Source organism: Diprion similis, chromosome 8, assembly GCF_021155765.1.
Source record: "Diprion similis isolate iyDipSimi1 chromosome 8, iyDipSimi1.1, whole genome shotgun sequence".
NCBI lineage: Eukaryota > Metazoa > Arthropoda > Insecta > Hymenoptera > Diprionidae > Diprion > Diprion similis.
Window position 1 is genome coordinate 13,210,966 of NC_060112.1, and position 19,029 is coordinate 13,229,994.

Here is a 19,029-nt window from a genome sequence, read left to right on the forward strand (position 1 = left end):
TTACTCTAGAGAAGGCTATACAAATCGATTCCGAGATGAAAAATTTTCGGCTTCGAAATGACCAAAAAAGTAAGGCTAACCTCTTTGGATTTCCGGCGAAAATTCCGACGATTCTGAAAAAAGCTGCAATCAATTCGATGGGGCACTATTTCTACGTAATTCTGCCAGAGAAATCGATGGAGCGCAGTCTCAATCCGGAGCGAGCAGCACATGAAAAGTTACAGCCAAAAAACGGAAGACTTCCTATCGTCATCTCTCTTTCATTAAGACAGGTTCATGAAGAGGTGGGAAAAAACAATGACAAGCTCAGAGATACAGTGTATCAGGTTCACATATGTCAATACATTTCAACTCCAGTACCGTTGTCTTGAGGGACAAGAAACCAAATAATATCAGAAACAAGGTCACTGAAGTAGGCAAACACATGATTGGATATTCTATATGAAATCTGATTATGACGTCAACAAAAACGAGTCCCATAACCATCATCTGAAGCTGAAAATGAAGAATTCGATGTGAAATGGTCAGTATGATACTTTGTAGGTATTGCTCAAGTAACGGCCTGAGTACAGGTGCAATGCGTCTCTCCAAAATACGATACTAGTATATATGATAGTGTATCATTACTATTTTATGTAACCTGAATCAAAATGAATAAATGAATAACAACATGATTGCCTGTCTTCAGTTGTTAGTTCCACAAAGTCTCAAGTGCTATTTCAGGCTCTTCTGGGGCCCAATTAGTCTAGGAAAGGTCAATCGAATCGATTCCAAAACAAGACGTTTCAGACTCAAAAACCGCAGAAAAAAGAAGGTTGCCCTTGTGGTTTATCAGACGAAAGTTCGCCGATTTTCAATAACGATACAGTTGTCTTCTTGATATCCTATGTCGACGGAATCTTGCGAGGGAATCGATTGGGCACGGTATGGAATCGCTGCGAGCAGCGGGTAAAAAGTTATATAGGCGGAAAACATGAAATTTACACCAAGATTTCGCAGGGGTGGGGAAGAATAATGAAAAATTCAAAGATACATTGTTTTAGTTTAATTATATTTAATAGGTCTCAATTGTGGTACAATTGTTCGGGTGTTAGTGTACAGTATCTTAGCAAGTAGCTATATAATATTGAAGTCAAGGTTACAAAGTATAGACAAAAATAATTGAACATTAAATAAGAAATCTGATTATTACGTAACTAAAAAAAGAGTGCTATAAACATCATATCAAGCAGAATATAAATGATGTTATATACCATAAATATTTTGTATTTCCCTTCATTAATGCAGGGTCAATCACATATAGGCATTTCTTGAAAATTTGTATCGTCTCCTCTCAAGCTTTGAAGACAATCTTATCTGCCGCGCTCTTTTTAATTCAATACAGCTGAAAAGAATTATATAATGAAAAATCAATATTATTAAGTGACACATTAACCTCACCTAAAGATTCTGACTATCTCTATGAGAAATGTAAATGTCGTTGAAAAAAAAGTTACTGAATTATTCCCGAGATTACACACATGTACAAGGTAGATGAGATAAAGAGTGACTACGGAATAGACAGTCAGGAATACTCATTAGTCAATAATCTAGGAACGACAATAATAGACTTCAACATTTACTAAATATGTTGTATGGGGTATTATACCATTACCGAACAGAATGCAATGTAAACTTCATTGTCTACATCGATTTACTGAAATGTGAAATATTTTTTTATCGCTTTCAACATACACAAAGCCGAATTTGATGGCCAAATTTTGGTAAGCACCATTTCGATGTCCTAGCAAACATGATTATGAAGTAATACTGGTGACCTAGACTTGACTAATTCGTAATTATGAATCAAATCTGTTACACAATGATTTTCCTGAAGCTCGGTTTAATCAAATGGAATTGTAAAGCCTCAACTTCCGTCTCCAGCGATAAAGGCCGCCCACAAAGAATCGTGTGACATGACCGAGACAACAAAATTCGTAATTCCTTGGTAAGAAATATATTTTTAATTACAACATTGGTTATTTTCCTTAGACATTATTACACACGCATTTTATAACTCTGCAACATCTGTATTTTTTTGCATAATAAATTAGTATTTTCTATTATCATGAAGAGTTTGATAAAACACCAATTCATTCGAACTTGGTTAAAGAGGAAAAAGCACGTCAGCTTGCTACTTCTTTTTCAACATTTTATATAACAATAAAAAAAACTTTGATTCACAAATTTATTCGTAGATGAGAAAATTGTAGAATAATTTTATATTCTAACGGAATAACATTTTCTATACCAAAAACTTCACGATAAGTGTGAAGTTTCTCTTATATAATTTCGTGACACGGAAATTCTTTTCTGGGATTCTGAAAATACGCCGATCTATGCCAAGGCGACCATTTTTGCTTCTTCATTCCCGATCGATTAATCTACTTCCAACAGATCCGTCCTTCCACGTAGTGGAATAAAGGAAGCAACCAAGGAAAGGGAGAGCCCTTCCTCGTGTTTACGTGACATACATTTGGTCACCGACGTCAATACAATCTGGGCTAGCCGAAACCTTCGGCGCCAGGATGACGCCACCTAATGCTTTACTACTGAGGGGTGCGTCTCAGCTTGATAAATTGGGATATTTTTTTGCTATGGTATACGATTCGCGCTGGAATTTTTCGGCTTCATGTAGGCCAGCTCGTCGTATCTTGGTTTCATTTTGCTGTATATAAATAACAGATTTCAATTAGGATTTTAGTTTTTGGTTATCGTTCATGTAACCATTGCCATAACTCTCACACCTGCAGCAGATAGTAATTTGTTGACATCTCGATTGTAATTATATTGGCGAGATCAAATATTATTATGTTATTACTCATGAATTTGTATGACATTTTAAGAATACTAAACATGGCTAATGATAGGTGATTATTCTGTCGATTCGGGATTGATATTCATAAAATAAATTATTATAAATAGTATATTCAATATGGGTTTATAGAATATAAAGACGTGTTCTTGTTGTTATCTAAAATTACACTATTAAAATCTGAATTCTTGCTGACAATGCAAGAGTATAAGCAAGGTAACATTTACGCGTACATACGTAGGAAGAAAACAACGCTTCTACAAGTTATAACTTGAAATCTTGAATCCCCAGCATGTATTTTGAACCAAAACCATGCTCACACGATAAGATCTGCACAGAGTACGATTGAGCGTCGTTAAACGATATTAATGATATACCGGAAGATCATAATTCCCACAACAATGATTGTCATGCCTTTGTATAAAATGCGTTAAGAAGGAACCATTTTTCATCGCAGTTTATTCATCAGCTTATTGCTTTTGGGCACTAGGAAATTTTATTTCTGTTTACACTGTATCAGTATAACGAAATTTGAATTTCCATATTATTGCTCATAATTCTAAAATTGAAAATTAACAATGTAGAGCAAAAAAAAATACTGATGAATTCGCAGAAGTCAGTATCTGGACACTGTATACCGTCATATGCGTTCGCGTCGTTCGAAGACCACTCTTACTACCAATTCTAATTTATGACAATTTAATGTTCTCGAGAAGAAGCTCGAGGCCAAATGTTTTCAGTGCCATTTCCATACAATATCAGACTGAGATACTGTATCGTTGTATAGGTAGTGTAGATTCGTTACAATTAGAAAACTTCACATGCACCTGGTATCCCAACATGCATGATAAATATACAATACGCGTATGTACATATTACGTTCTAGTATCTATATATAGGAAATATCCTTCGCTTGTTAAAAAAATTCCGAGTTACAGTTGGGCTGGGATATACAAGTATACTTGAGGAGGTGAATCCCGACCGATTCAAGGACACCTGTATGTTTATTACTACGTAGGTCAAGTAGATAGTAGCAGATGGCATAAATGGCCTTGTATAAGTCGAAATCCATTTCTCTAGGTGTACGAGATTGACCCAAACCTTGTTGGTACTGCAGAGTTAATCGTGATGCAAAAGCCTTTTATGCTTTCCAGCTTACAACTCGATATTTCAATACATTTCCGATCAGGTTTATGATTTTTATAATTTACCCTTACAGAAATTTCGAAAGTTGAACGGAAAATCGCTTTGAAAAAGGGATTAACTGTGAACTGTGTACAATATTGTGACAACATTTTTTTTGTAATATTTGATCGCTTACATAACGTGCAGGAAACTACACGTATAAGCTGATCATGCTTGTGTTGGTCAGCACACATGATGGGTCACTTATATTCTATTTATTGAGTATTCATTTATTGGGTATTTATATTCTATTTAATGAGGTTTATCTTAGATTAGCACGTTACAACCTGCAGTGTTGCCAAAGGTCAACTGAATGGGAAAACCACTATTGCCGTCAAAGGCGTAATGAAATTTCTAAAATGTTCGATTAAGATCTCATATGCTACTTATTTATTATATTCCAAAAGACTTCTTAGCGACAGTCACAGGTATAAAAAATTAAGAAACCTTATATTGTGTTCATGATGCGTAACGTGTAGAAACCGAATGATTCAACGATGAATCACTCGTTGTTCTTGCGAATTGCAAGACGAATCGTAAAGTCTTATAACGGTAAGACTGTACGACCTCGCTAGCGCAAGTAAGACCCATTCAACGTACATCGAGTACCTAATTCATCTTCTCTTCCTTTACTACGTTTTTAGTAAGCAGAGTACCAAAGTATAGTCCATTTACCGACGAATTGTGAGTGTTCGCAGAAGTACCAAAAAGGAAGGTAACGGAGGCCAAGGTTTCGACTGTATTGTTAGTCTCTACTCATCTATGTTACAACTTACAAGTTATGTTACAAGGTTGTGACTTGTAATTATACTATAAATAGTTGTAATTCACAGGGAGATCGTGGTTAAAGAGTTTTTTTTTGTCAAACAATTCGTAAATCTATAACAAGGAGTTGATATAATTACTTGAAGTATGTAGAATGTATAACGAAATTGAAAACTGTACTCATCAGCGTAGGACGAAGGAGTTCTTGACCGATTCCGTTCGAACGTCGATATTTGAACACCTTTAAAGGCATCCTCAGGTTCGCGAAGGTCAAAGTTGAGCTGGACGAAGTGTACAAGGTGTAACGGTATGCGTATATGTCTCAGTTGACCCCAGTACCGTTTTAATCGTCGTTTGTAAAATAAAGGAAAATCAATACCCAGGCATTGATCAACTTTGTTATACATGCATAGATATGTGTGTATGATCGATACAATTGTATATTTATGAATAAGAAATTATTCATTAAATATTAGCTGCTACGACATTTTGATATCATACAACTCGCTCTAGTAACACCTCCGCCTCATATCTACATGAAAAGCGGACTCTAAATGAAAACTGATAGGCAAATGAGGAAGAAATGGTACAGCAAAAATCTTTGTATAGGCTCTATAAGAAGAACACGATTTTCAAAGGATCTTTTGTGAAAATGAACATAATCATGCAGTGATACAAATCCTTCTACATATAAGTTTATGTTTTTTGAAAATTATATAAGTCTTAGGAACTTGCACATCACCCGGAACCACTATCTGTAATGAGGCGTGTAGTGTGTGTGAGTTGAAATATATGATACCACATCCGTAGTATCGATTCTGATTATAATAATGAAGTCAAGCTAGTATCGATTCTGATTAGAATTATGAAGTCAAGCTTCTGTAATATAATAAACCAACTCCCATTTGCAGCTGTACCTACGCTATATTATTGCGCAAATTGAGGCCTACAATACGATAGAACAATAGTAAATGTATATAAGTATACATAATACAATGAGTCAATTGTATAGAACCGCCTATTTTATTCCTATTGAAACGATTGTGAGTCGTCAATTATTATTCAGCGCTATGTGGCGGTATGAGAATAGTACTTTTTTGCAAAGTACAATTATTTTGCAGCTTCATTATCACACTCGAATAGTGTTACACATGAACGATCATATTCGTATCAGAGAGTTCATATAGTTTTTGGGTGGTAAAATTGTCAGTTTTACAGAATTTTATTATCTTCAGAAAAGAAAAAACAATTTTCATACAGGGTCTTCGAAAAGACATAAAAATTTGGTGCTTAAGTGTACCTGCATACCTAGATATGCCATGTATTTTGTTTCAAAAGGACAGGCGATAAGATAACCGAAATTCGCAGGAAACGATTATGCAGTATGAGATGAATCATACAATCATCGCTATAATTACATCCGTGATACGTCGGTCGAAACGTCACGATGCAAACACGAATGCGGAAGTAAAATAGATACTCATTACCCAAAGCTATTAATACGCGATTAACGAAGCGAACTCTGATCAGAACCGTAGTAAATTCTTTCAAAACCTATATAAGTATGATGCATTTACACACACTCGTACGGGTAAAATTCAAAGCTACCTGTAGCCTAATGAAATGAGTCAAACATTGGAAATCAGTGCACTCGTACCTGCACAGGGTGACGGAAGAATAGATCGCCTTGGATCCAGAGGCGATGACGTCTTGGATCGTAATTTTTCTCGCTTCCCCAGCGTCCGCCGTCAATGTCGTCTCCGACGCCGACGCCGCCTGCCACCATCCACGTAACTCGTTCTCCTCATAGCCAAGCCTAGCCAGGAAAGCCGGCAAAGCCACTCCCAAGCATTTCGTGCCTGTCATTCGAGCGGTCTTGATCGGGATCAAAGCGAAGGCGAATTCATCAGTGTTTATAAGATTTTCGACAGTTTCTTGGTAAGTGTGGTTACTTTTTGTTTCGATACTTATAGTTAATGTCTGTGCCCTCCGTATATGCGCATGCAGCAAGGTGGAAGACATTTATTTTGAATGTACTTCTAACAATAAGTGCTATAACAATATTCCGCCGCGTAGATCTCGCAGTGACTACTATACTTATGTACATACAACATTATTGCTCGTTAATTTTCAGTACCTTGGCGAATTTATTGTGTATAATGTACAGTCGTGCGCATTACAAGTATAACTTTTATAGTCGAGTGTAACACTGTTTAGAGCGAATCTGCAACCTGCGAAGATCGCGATCGACAAGATCTTTCAAATGCCGGTTGCTATGTCCCAGACCTGATTGTAAAAACATAAAACTTTCTGCGTACCAGCGATTGAGTAATTGTTTAATTATGTATCGCGAGAAAAAACGCAGCTGATAACATTTACACCGCGTTGAGTTAAAAATAAACTCGAAAATGACGTTACGCCGGGTAAATACACATAGCCACATACCTGATAGTACTGAAGTTCATCATTTGATGGATTAGTCACTGTATCAAAGCTGTATGTACATTCACTGCGGTAATATGCGATGCAGGCTACACATTTAGCTGTCTGTATCTCACGGATAACACTCAATTACGCCAACTATTTTTAATGCGCGTTTGTAAGAATTGCTCTACCGGCATTAATGCTAATGGCTTTCCTCGAATTTGACGGTAAACTACACGGGGATCAATTTTCTATACATATTTATAAGTATAAGAGTGTATGGTATTTATAGCTTGTACCTTTGTGTCTAGTGGAACCATTATATTCAAGTGAGGGGCAAGCTTTTAGCCAGAGACCTTGGAAGGCTCTCAGGTGAACAATTGAGGGATTGCAAATGTCATTTGGCGTCCGATACGCTTGATCAGATTCAACTTCTCTCTACTTGATTTATTTGTCTTGAGTTTTAATTCTTAGTTGAAAAAAAAATTCAATTGTCATTGCGAGTTACAATACGGGGTATACCTATTTGAACGTCGTAGTTTCGAGAGAACTGCAAATAGAAAAGGAAGCGTTCTGTTTCATGAGAAAATGAACACGGATTAATGTACAAGTATTCCATTTCAAAGGTTTCATATTCAATCATATATAATCATAGAAAAACAGGCTGGGTAGTTTATTTTTGATTATTGGGTTTCGTTAACAGACCTTTTGTGCCAGCAAATTTCACCTGCTTCTTTTCATTGGATTACCGGTATGACAGAGCTATTGTACGATATATGTTTAAAATGTGCTGATCTCTATTTATGTAGGGTATAGGTATATATTACGCGATATCGCGATAATGGCTTTTTAATAAATACATGGATCGTAAAAGTTTTGACTATGAAATTAACTAATTAAGCACATATCTGCTTCGTTCAAATATGCTTACGACGCGGAACTGTCTTACATATGCATGTTAAAAATTCCAACAGTACCCATAATGATTTAGAAAAATAATATTCAGCCGCTGATGGTATTAGGTATAACTTTACTGCAGTAGGGGATATACTGCATTGCAATCGATTCGCAAGATTTTATTCAGAAATACGTGTGATTTAAAAAACGGCAACAAAGCTTTAAACGGAAAAAGGAGGCTGCTTTGAAGAGAAGTGATGCTTTGTAGATGTTCATAAACAGCAAATAAATAATTTATGGTGTCAAAACTCAATTAACCCAAGCACAATTTTGACCATCGAAAAACAAATAAAAAACCATACAAGTGTTGGGTCCCGATTACTTATACTTTCAGTGTTACATTCCAATGCCAATATATTTTAACCGTTTTTCAAACACTGATGAAAATGTCTCGGGTTGTTACAGATCAAATAAATCACAACAATGGCACCGCAATATTACCACGTACAGGTATGTATAAAGATTATTTCAAGCGTATTGCATTAATATTTTTTTAAATAATCTTATAACTTTGGTAATACACCAGCAATTAAATTCAATTTTAATATCGCTGACCAACCATCAAGTTACCTCAGCGATCGCATGTAAATGATCAATTTAAAAAGATCCTTTATCATCATTTCGCTAACGCATCTTTCGACGGTTCAACACTTTTTTGATATCCAACGACGTGCAATTTTCACGCGATCATTGATATTAAAGTTTAGTTCTATGAGCCCAATTACGATTTTTATAGTGCACCCCAACCGTGTACCCCGCCGATCCGTTTGACGCGGAGGCAGATGCGACCCTATTGAGAACCGCGATGAAAGGTTTCGGAACAGACGAACAGGCTATAATCGATGTTCTGGGTCGCCGTGGGATAGTCCAGCGTTTAGAAATTGCCGAAAAATTCAAGACGATGTACGGAAAAGATTTGATATCCGAATTGAAGTCCGAGCTTGGGGGACATTTCGAAAAGGCCATCGTAGCCCTAATGACTCCTCTGCCAGAGTTGTACGCCCGTGAAATACACGACGCGATTTCTGGAATCGGTACAGACGAAGGTGCCCTTGTCGAGGTCCTGGCATCTCTCAGCAATTACGGCATCAAGACTATTTCTGCCGTTTACAAGGATCGTAAGTCACCGAATGCACACATTCACTGAGAATTAGAATGTTATCACACTACGATGCAATCTTCGTCGTTTACAACTAGTAAATATCAGTTCCATTTTCTGCTCCTAGTGTACGGCAACGAACTTGAAGATGACCTGAAGAGTGATACGTCGGGCCACTTTAAGAGACTTCTGGTCTCCCTTAGCACAGTGAGTACTAATATGATCGATCTTGAGAATTGAATCGACTTTTCAGTCATTCTGATTTGTTTTTTAAATTCCATTCCAAAAACCACAGACCATATATCGATGTTTCAGGCTAACAGAGACGAGTCACCCGACGTCGACGTTGACGCAGCAACCGCTGATGCAGAGAGGCTCCTCGAGGCTGGTGAGGGGCAATGGGGAACCGATGAAAGTACATTTAACTCTATCTTGATAACCAGAAGCTACCCTCAGCTTCGTAAGATATTCCAAGAGTACGAGCGACTATCAGGATCCGACTTGGAAGATACCATCAAGAAAGAATTTTCTGGCTCCATCGAGGATGGCTACCTTGCCGTTGGTAATGCACCTAGTCATGTTCCTCATTTTCCTGCTATTTAATTTTTTCCTTGACAAAGACAAAGTCCTCATAGCAGTTCACACGTGACACTCACAGGTCGTATGAGAATTTTTATAAATCGTTTTGCTTATTTTTAGTCAAGTGCGCCCGGGACAAGACTGGTTATTTCGCTGAAAGATTACACAAAGCAATGGCTGGTATGGGAACAGACGACACTACCCTGATCCGTATTATTGTCTTGCGCTCTGAAATTGATCTGGGTGATATCAAGGAAGCGTATGAACAGATATATGGCCAATCGCTGGCTGGAGACATTGATGTGAGTAAAATTATTGTTGACAATAGCATGTTGTACACATCTACTTGATTCAAGTTAAAAGCAGCTCTGACAAGTTCATCACGTCCCAGAATGGGGAAATACTCAGATACGGTCTATACTGTGAATACAAAAGCGAATGCGTTGGAAGACTGATTAAATAGGCTGGATGCTTCAATCTGCAAACTTAACCCGATTTATCGTTTTAACAATTAAATCTTATTATTGCTTCTGCATGTGCGCGCAAATCATTATGTTTTAACCGCAATTTATTATCTACACATTTCAGGGTGACTGTTCGGGAGACTACAAGAGACTGTTGCTTACTCTACTCGGCTAAGAATATACTAATTTCTTGTTGCACTTTGTGTTGTTCAATATACGAAATAAGAAACACCTCTCATAATATCTTACACATACACAATTAAATTCGTGTAAAATTTTTACTGTAATAAACCGGTAAAGTTGAATTCTCAATATTTTCTGTACATATCGATGGAACGGTTACAGCATAGACAATAGCAGCTTGCAATCCACTTCGATTATGTTTTACTCATTATTGTTAACGCTTTACACAAATTGTGAAGCGTATGTATTTAGCCACCTTATTTGCCAGTAATTCAGTGAAAATTGTAAGCTCAATCATGATTTATTTCCTGTTATTCAATTTACAGAGTGACTGCAGCGATGATTTAAAAAAGCTACTACTCGCCCTTCTCAATTAATATTAAGTGAAACAAATTTATTTAAAAATTGAATTATTGTTCAGAAAAAATTCCACTACATTTTACTATTATTATTAAACTTCATGTAATCTTCATAAGTAACAATAAACAAGTTCACCTTAAACACTTTCTTTCTTTTTGCACGAAAAATAAACTAACATCCATAAATCTGTTGCTAACTATATGAATTTTTTCAGAGCGATTGCAGTGGGGGGTGGAAGAAACTTCTGATTGCAATGCTAAACTAAAGTGAAAATTAGTTCAATACAACTTTTCGACATACATTCTATGCTTTTCCAAAGTGGAAAATTGTGTGCATTTATATTTAATAAATCCATATGAAATGTATTTTTACTCGTTACAAAAATAGAAATACTTAGTCAAATAACTTTATATTACCTTATACATGTATCTTGAAATGGAAGATTAATATATGCGATGGTATGACTTATATCATATTGACTTGTGGCGCTTTGATTTTAGACCAAATTGTCCTCAGAGCATTTGATGTCATGTTCACATTGTTACTTCCCATGTTGAAGCATCCAAGGTCGTAACTGGCCAGTTTCAATTTATAAAGCTCAACGTCAAACTTTAGGCAGCCATGGAGATGGTGCTTATTAGCATCCAAGTCATAGAATCGTATACAAATTTCAGCTTCCAACTCTTTCACATAATCTTGCCCAATGCAGATAGGTGGAGGGTTTCGAACTAAACATAAAATAATCCGACATAACTTTTCAGTAGACTTGGATAACCTGTATTGAAATTTGTGAAGTGATTACTACTTGAAAAAGTAGACTACGTAATGTGGGATGATGCAATTTTCATGAAAGCTCAGATCACAATACAGGAAGTAAGCAATTATGGTAAAACCTTGCCTAGTTAGAAAATTAATTTGCTAAAGGCAAGACAGTTCATCTGCATTAAAATGTTATGGCCATAATGTATCAACTAAATAATGACAAATCGTAGTGAGCTGTTTCTGTAATTTTGCAGACAGAAGCAAAACAACAAATCAGACGCTATACCAAGCTAATTTTGCATAAAATTATAAACTTTAGATTTCCTTTAATCAAGGCAACAAAGAATTTCTCAATCACAATAATTTACAGGCATAATATGCTCTTCCATGGCTTGGTCAAACATCCAATTGTTTTAGGTCCACTGTTGGTTTATTTATTATTTTTTTTTAACTTTTGTAAATGTATATAAGTATTTACCAATCAGAGCATTGATGAAGGAATCGCAAGTTTTACTTTCTAATATGATTTATATTTTTAAGCCAGGTATAAGTAATGCAATTATGGGAATGGTAAATTGCAGTAAAGCATTATGTCTTTCACTACAGTGTTGTAGACCAACAATTCTGTCATTGTTTAGTACAAAAACGTTTAGTAATCTCGTTTGATCCGGAGGCAATAAAGTCATTTCAGAGTTTTAATTTGTTTCGCTGTTACTCTGAAGTGAATCAGCTGCAAAAAAATTGAGCTCCATTTTTCTGTGTCAGACATTTTCTGCGAAAAGTTTGGTAAGTCTAAGATGATGGAATGCTATAGGTACTAGTATTTGAAAAATTACAAGAAAAATTCCCTAAAACTGTAACATGGAAAAATGAAAAAAGTTTGTGTTTAGTTTTGAGCATTCAATGTGATATAAAAGTTTTACGAAATTTTCTGTCACTTAGAATAAAAAATCAGATTAAAAATTGAACAGCCATTTTTTTCATGATAATTTATATTCTAGCTGTAACCGGGACATAGTATTTGGTATAAATTGGTGCTTCAGTATGGGAGAACTTGAAACTAATTTTGGGTAAAATCCCAATCGGGGGCTAATCAGCCATTCTTAATCAGCTATGGCCTTTAAGCTATACTTCAATGAGTCGTAATTAATTATAATCTGGAAAAAAAGATACCTAACTGGAAACATATTTTCCAATCATATTCATGAACATATTCCATAAGTATATTTATAACCAAAATTATAAAAAATATTCAGCTAACGGTCTGTTGGCATTAATGATAATATTAGTGTTTTGAAAGAACAAGATAACCGCCCATAACATGTTAATACAGAGTTAATTTGTACAAAATTTACCTGACACTGTTGTGTTAAAAACTGCGTAAGAGTCGAATGTGATGGTCAGTGAAACTCCAATATCGTCAGGGAGGTAAGTTACATTCGCACAGACTGAAACAAAAGTGAATATAAACTACGAATATAAACTCTAAGTACAAGATAAATCATACATGAAACTACAATACTGTCAGAAGAATGATCATTGTGTTTAATCACAATGAGACTTTGCCAAGAGGCAAATGGTTGTTGCATTTTAAAGAGGTGATATTTGATAAAAAAAAATGATAATAAACTGAATCAACTGATTCTTTGTAAGGTTATCAATACAGTTCGATGATATGTTAACTGTGAAGATTGGTAAACACAGGGTAGGTGCTGCAATTACTCACACACTAGGTTTTGTTTACTGCGTTTTTTGCTGAGCAAATACGACTACTGCGTAGAATTTATAATTTTTAAGGGGATTTCAAATTTTCTAAAACTGAAATACCTCAAAGCAGTATTTCGAATAGTGAAAAACTGAAATTCGAATGGAAAAATATATCAAATGTTAGCATCGAGTGGTGTGCGTATATTGGGTGGTAGAATCCACCTGTGGGACATTGAAGCATGCAGGTAGCTTCATGTGTATAAAAATCTGACTAAAGGGACCAGATCAGTTGACAATTATCCAACATATCCTGCAAAATACTAAAGACGGTCTGGGAATGATATTTTTGCTACCTGTGTCATCTAAATGAACCCGATGTACTTTAATATGTTGGCAGCATCCACAGCCGTAATGTTCACATTTGCAACTGTGCGGACCATTGCCACCTGTAATCAGAGATATTATCATGTTTACGGATGTTTATTACGATATAACAGTAAACAATGACAATAACAATTGGAAAAAACCGTTAAAAAGAATAATTCATTGTGTTCAGTCAGTCAGTGCAGATTACCTGAGCCATCAACGCTTTGTGATAGCAAAACGACCACTGAAATTGCGATTGCTACAGCAACGAGAAACACGGAACAAGATACTTTACAAAGTCCGAATACTTTAAGAACACACATCTTACAATATTTTCTTACTAAATGATTTACTGAGAAAGTTAAACCGCGTTGGAAACTGCAAATGTCGAAAATAGAATTTATCATCCGCGTCACGCGTGATATTCAACAAGCACCCAACAATTAATATCTGTGTGATTCGCACTTGCACTCCGTACGTACGGTCTTATCACCGTTGCCGCGCTGTAGATGTAGGGACTTTACCGCGCTCCATATTCGTCACGGTCACGATTGAGAATTTCAAAACAATCAACAATCTTCAGCGAAGCTAACAGCGTTGCCACATTTCGAATATACCAACACGTTGAAAATTTGAATTTGGCGCCTTCACAAAGAATTGAACAATATCCTTCGCGAAATGTGAAAAACTTGGAATTTCTGGGTAATTCATTAAAGTTTACAATATTGGTCTACGGCTCGTATGCGTGCTCGCCTACGACTCACATTGCAAACTTACGCTCAAGCCGAAAAAGACCGAGTCTGCATCCTTGTACACAATATACTATTTCAGCCAACGTCGAATCCTACTCTTATACTTATGATATATGAATTTCTCTAGCTAGCTGACTGTAGGCGGATTTGACATGTCCATTAGCGGACAACAGTTGATCCGACTCACGGCAGCGTGGATGCATGAATGACTAACATACACACCAATGAAAACATGTTAGTCACTTCCTTCGTTTCGCGCCAAACCAGCCAAACTTGCATCAACCAGTCAGCACGATCCTCATTTATCCTTCTTGGCAAAGCGGAAGAGATATTTTACCACTGTATTTTACACATCAAAGATTTATCTTCTCTTTGCAAGTTCAAACCATACGCGTTCTAAGAGTAAACTTGTCACCATCCCAGAATAACCATTGTTCACATATTTTTCATTATTGTTTCGCAAACTATACTTAACCTTAACGTATTTCGTCGCATACGCATTATTCATTCTAATGTAGTTACAACTATACTACATTACTATGAATATAAATTAGCTGATACTAGTAAATACTTGGTTACGTAAGGAGCTACCCTAGTCGATTTCGACCTTGACTTATATATCTTCAAATATCGATGTTTACGTATCTCAAACGCACATAAGGCTTTAACAGCCCCGATTCTATACGCAGTTCTGAAGAAAAGCAATCAAATATATTTTTATTTCTTAGATAATTGAAAATCTGTTGGAGTGTTTTTATCCAGAATTGCATACAAAACGGGGCTGTTGAGCCCTTTTGTGTGTTTGAGAGACGTGGATGTCGATATCAAGAGGTGTATACGTCAACACCGAAATCGGTAAGGCACCCCCTTAACACTTCAAATATTTAGGATTTGGACCGATAAAGGGCTCTCATCATTTACCCATGTTTTTGGCGTAAGAACACCACAAATTACACAATGGATTCGAACAAAGTTGATCGATGGAGTAACACACAAGCAGCACTCAAGGACTTCATGATTAATTTCAGTTGCAACAAGTGGTGAGAGTCATAAATTGTCTGGTTTAATTTTGCCACCTCTCTTTTCTTGTCAGAAAAAAAATGTTCATTTAATCACATTATCATTGTGCAGAGGGCATATTTTGGATTCATATTCCAGTATATCTCACACAATGATCGTTTTTTACAGCAACTACACAGCACGTGACCCAATTCGTTACCAAAAATGTGACCACCTGTTTTGCACAACATGCATTGGATCAAAATCTCAATGCCCAGCGTGTAATACTCCAGCTAATAGAAATGAAGTTTACTCTGACAAAATAACAGAAAAATTGATTGGATATGGCAACATCATTTCTCAAATAGTTCACAAGACGTGAGCATAACTAGTCAATTATTGTCTCATAAGACATCTTCCATAGAATAAAAATTGAAGATTGTTTATTTTTCTTTCTGCGACCAAAAGATAAGGGTCTGAGCACCTTTTTGAAATTTACAAAATGAGTATGAATACAAATTCGAATCATCTGGCAATCATTTTTGTACTAATTTCAGTCAATCGCCGATGAAGGTGGATAACAAAACTCTGAGTAGTAATTTGTCAGCAACAGAACATAATGTTTCAATCAAGTCACAAACTATTCCCAAAAATGTGAACAAACCTAATATGAAAGGGGAAACTCCACTGCACAAAGCATGTTTAAAGGTGTGTGATCAAATGTTTAAAATTGATCTGGAAAGATACACGTGTTTGATATTTACATGATCTCATTATCACGCAGAGAAACATTGAAAGGGTTCGTTCGCTATTAGAGGCTGGAGCAGACCCCAATACACAAGATAATGCTAAGTGGACTCCTTTGGTAAGCTATGTGACCCAATTAATTAAAGTAATGTATAACAAGATTGGTAAATTATTCTTGGAACCGATGTGATTAACAACTTTCCTGTCACTCTCATTAAAATCTGTATGAATTTGATAACTTCTACAGTTCGAGGCGGTTAGTTATGGATATTACGAAATCTGTAAGCTTCTTCTTGAGGCAGGGGCACATCCAGATACCCCAGTTGAACAGAACCGAACAGCTCTACATGCAGCAGTTAACTGCAATGACATTGAAATGATCAAACTTCTGCTACAATATAGAGCTGATGTCAATGCATGTGACAGTTCTGGTAAAACACCACTGTGAGTAATCCTATGTAGGAATTTTTGTGACACTAATTTTATACTTGCACAGAACTGAATAATGAGTATATTTTTTATGTAACGCAAGCATGGTTCACAAAAAAAAGTTTTAAATAAAGCATCGGAGTACACAAAGACTTGCCAATCGTACTTTTATTACATGAAGTATCACGGGCACTATGTGGACAGTCTTTTTTGGCCACCTGTGTTTGCAATGATCATCTACGGCTAGCGCACTTACTCGCCTGAAACTCATGTTGTTTTATTCATTCAACAGTGATTATGCATCTGAAGAGGTCCACAAAATTTTAACGTGTTATAAACCTGCAGAGAATATGCTGGAAAAAAGTTTGTCAAGTATTTCAAACATAACGGCTTCTTACAACAACACTTTGACTAGCAATGGAACTCATGTACTTGGATTAGATCTGAGTAGCGAGAGCCAGCTCCTGCTTTCTAAACTAGCTAGTAAACACAAAATCAAAACAGTCAAAACTTTTACGTACGTGTTTCAAAAAATTTTCTTTTCATAGAAAACTATGTTACTATTGCTATAATTAGAAGTGTCTATTGAATGATTTTATTTCTAGAGCTGCTGTAACTCATGTTGTCGTGGAAGCTAATGATCAGTATGATACCCCTGTGAATTATGTAGTTTTACTCGCTATTCTTCATGGTGACTGGATCCTCGTCAGTGAATGTAGGTAACTTGTTCACTTGAATAATGAAAAAATTAAACGCACGCACACGCACACACGTGTGTAAAACATGTTTAGTACAAATATTAAAATATTTTGGCTATCCATTTGAAACGAAAATACGCAAATGTGAATTTGATTTTGCTATTTCTCTCAGAATGTTTCTAATCTTTTACACATTTTTCCAGTGCTCAGGCATTGTGCAAATCTTACAGACCTTACTACAATAGAATTGGAATTTTTTGAAGTACAGGGTACAACAAATGCTCGAAGAAGTGGTGCTCCTACTCGAGCCAGAGAAAATACACAGAAAAAGGTAAATACCTATAAGTTTTATTAATTTTTAATGTTCCAATAAACACATGGAGGATATTACCATGAGACGTTTGGTCTACTTCTGTCGTTTCCATGTATTTCAGAACCCGAGGCTCTTCAATGGCTGCAATTTTTTCTTTGCGATAAACAACCAGTCTACATATACATTTGGTGATCTACAGTTTACTAAGTTGACACTTTCAAAATTAATTACTGAGGGGGAAGGAAAGGTATTACATAGGGAACCTGATCCTGAATCGATACGCACGAATGAGGAAATTCCATTTCATGTAGCACGGGATGTTTCTCATCCCTTACACAGTTGTTCTCATTATATAATATATGTGCCTGGAATGGATGAGCCACAGATACAATATAATATGCCGCACATAAAATCTTTACCTTTGATTTGGCTCATTGAATCTATTGAACAATTCAAATTATTAGATCCTGCTGAAATAGGCATAATACCCTCTGCCAATGATGTGTGATAATTGCTTGAGACTGAGTTTCAATTTCAGTTTTACCAGCCCAATCATATCAATCGTAAATACAATTATTTGAATTTTTTCTTGATCACTCGATACACAAATACTTATGTCAGACACCTGTATCAGCTAATTATACATAATATGCCATTTTAACTAGTCGACCATATTATTACTTCGTGAATTTTTAATTTACAAACACCGGAAATACACGCAGCACGAAGTTTACCGCGCTTTTACCTTAATTTTTATTTCGTCTCACGACTGTTTACTAGAACCTCGATTATCCGAATCAGTTGGTACCGGGTCGAATTCGCAATAGCGAAAATGCGGGTGATGGAATAGTAATGTTGAAAGAAACGATGCTACGTGATAAAGAATATTAGAAACATAAAGCATAAATTTTATGTATTTTTACACGCGTTATGTTTTTCTTTCAGAATGTTAATCACAATAGCGTTAATTTGAACTGTGAATCGATCCTCCGATGTCTGTTTTCATAATAGCGTATTTATATATTCTATAATTTCGGGTCTTCGTTCGGATTACATAATCGATGGTTCAGATAATAGAGATTTCACTGTATTGTGTTAAATGTTGTGTACTTATTTTATAAAAGCAACTGTCATGTATTATACATTTTTTATTGATTTATCACATTTAGAATGTTTGAAACCCAATAGCATTAAATTCCTACGATCTAGATGTATTTCAATATTTTCACCAATAAAAATATGCAATAGGAGTAGATTGCAATTATATTATACTATGGTATTTATACCAACTTTTTACGTATTTTCATGAAACTCTTTTTCCCTCATATAAATTGGTTAAGTTGAAAAGATTTAGATTTTAGTTTTCACGTTTAGCATGTGTGATTT

At 35.8% G+C, this 19,029-nt stretch overlaps 3 protein-coding genes across 11 annotated transcripts; 2 read left to right on the top strand and 1 right to left on the bottom strand.

Annotated features, from left to right (window-relative positions):
• Positions 1-6,566: 6,566 nt before the first annotated feature.
• On the top strand, positions 6,567-11,189 carry LOC124408709 (annexin B9-like). Of its 5 annotated transcripts, none has more exons than XM_046885844.1 (8): positions 6,568-6,742; positions 8,591-8,635; positions 8,922-9,303; positions 9,412-9,491; positions 9,600-9,846; positions 9,984-10,165; positions 10,452-10,548; positions 11,085-11,189. In XM_046885844.1, the coding sequence occupies exons 2-7, from the start codon at positions 8,609-8,611 to the stop codon at positions 10,500-10,502; spliced, it is 969 nt and encodes a 322-aa protein (XP_046741800.1). In that variant the 5' UTR covers positions 6,568-6,742; positions 8,591-8,608; the 3' UTR covers positions 10,503-10,548; positions 11,085-11,189. The 5 variants fall into 5 exon arrangements, with proteins under 5 accessions (XP_046741799.1, XP_046741800.1, XP_046741796.1 ...); XM_046885841.1 differs by lacking the exon at positions 11,085-11,189 and adding an exon at positions 10,837-11,011 and having other exon boundaries at positions 6,569-6,742; XM_046885843.1 differs by lacking the exons at positions 10,452-10,548; positions 11,085-11,189 and adding an exon at positions 10,837-11,011 and having other exon boundaries at positions 6,567-6,742.
• LOC124408710 lies at positions 11,088-14,046 on the bottom strand. Its single transcript, XM_046885845.1, has 4 exons — positions 13,914-14,046; positions 13,693-13,785; positions 12,988-13,080; positions 11,088-11,598 (listed from the first exon to the last, which is right to left on the bottom strand). Exons 1-4 carry the CDS (start codon positions 14,026-14,028, stop codon positions 11,336-11,338), a joined length of 564 nt encoding a protein of 187 aa, XP_046741801.1. The 5' UTR covers positions 14,029-14,046; the 3' UTR covers positions 11,088-11,335.
• Positions 14,047-14,708: 662 nt separating this feature from the next.
• On the top strand, positions 14,709-18,685 carry LOC124408447 (BRCA1-associated RING domain protein 1-like). Of its 5 annotated transcripts, none has more exons than XM_046885351.1 (10): positions 14,709-14,798; positions 15,346-15,497; positions 15,646-15,834; positions 16,014-16,164; positions 16,241-16,321; positions 16,451-16,647; positions 16,925-17,149; positions 17,238-17,347; positions 17,534-17,661; positions 17,765-18,685. In XM_046885351.1, the coding sequence occupies exons 2-10, from the start codon at positions 15,415-15,417 to the stop codon at positions 18,149-18,151; spliced, it is 1,551 nt and encodes a 516-aa protein (XP_046741307.1). In that variant the 5' UTR covers positions 14,709-14,798; positions 15,346-15,414; the 3' UTR covers positions 18,152-18,685. The 5 variants fall into 5 exon arrangements, with proteins under 5 accessions (XP_046741307.1, XP_046741311.1, XP_046741310.1 ...); XM_046885354.1 differs by having other exon boundaries at positions 14,798-14,831; XM_046885353.1 differs by lacking the exon at positions 14,709-14,798 and adding an exon at positions 14,822-14,859.
• The last annotated feature ends 344 nt before the right edge of the window (positions 18,686-19,029 follow it).

Excerpts from the sequence above, each read along its gene's own strand:
- LOC124408709 (XM_046885843.1), top strand. The coding sequence starts at position 8,609 with ATGGCACCGCAATATTACCACGTACAG. Across the intron at positions 9,492-9,599 it reads TTCTGGTCTCCCTTAGCACA|GCTAACAGAGACGAGTCACC; the intron begins GTGAGTACTAAT and ends TCGATGTTTCAG. Across the intron at positions 9,847-9,983 it reads GGATGGCTACCTTGCCGTTG|TCAAGTGCGCCCGGGACAAG; the intron begins GTAATGCACCTA and ends GCTTATTTTTAG.
- LOC124408710 (XM_046885845.1), bottom strand. The coding sequence starts at position 14,028 with ATGTGTGTTCTTAAAGTATTCGGACTTTGTAAAGTATCTTGTTCCGTG. Across the intron at positions 13,081-13,692 it reads GGTTCATTTAGATGACACAG|TCTGTGCGAATGTAACTTAC; the intron begins GTAGCAAAAATA and ends CTTTTGTTTCAG. Across the intron at positions 11,599-12,987 it reads TTTTAACACAACAGTGTCAG|TTCGAAACCCTCCACCTATC; the intron begins GTAAATTTTGTA and ends TTTTATGTTTAG.
- LOC124408447 (XM_046885351.1), top strand. The coding sequence starts at position 15,415 with ATGGATTCGAACAAAGTTGATCGATGGAGTAACACACAAGCAGCACTC. Across the intron at positions 16,165-16,240 it reads TGCACAAAGCATGTTTAAAG|AGAAACATTGAAAGGGTTCG; the intron begins GTGTGTGATCAA and ends ATTATCACGCAG. Across the intron at positions 17,150-17,237 it reads AAAACAGTCAAAACTTTTAC|AGCTGCTGTAACTCATGTTG; the intron begins GTACGTGTTTCA and ends TTTTATTTCTAG.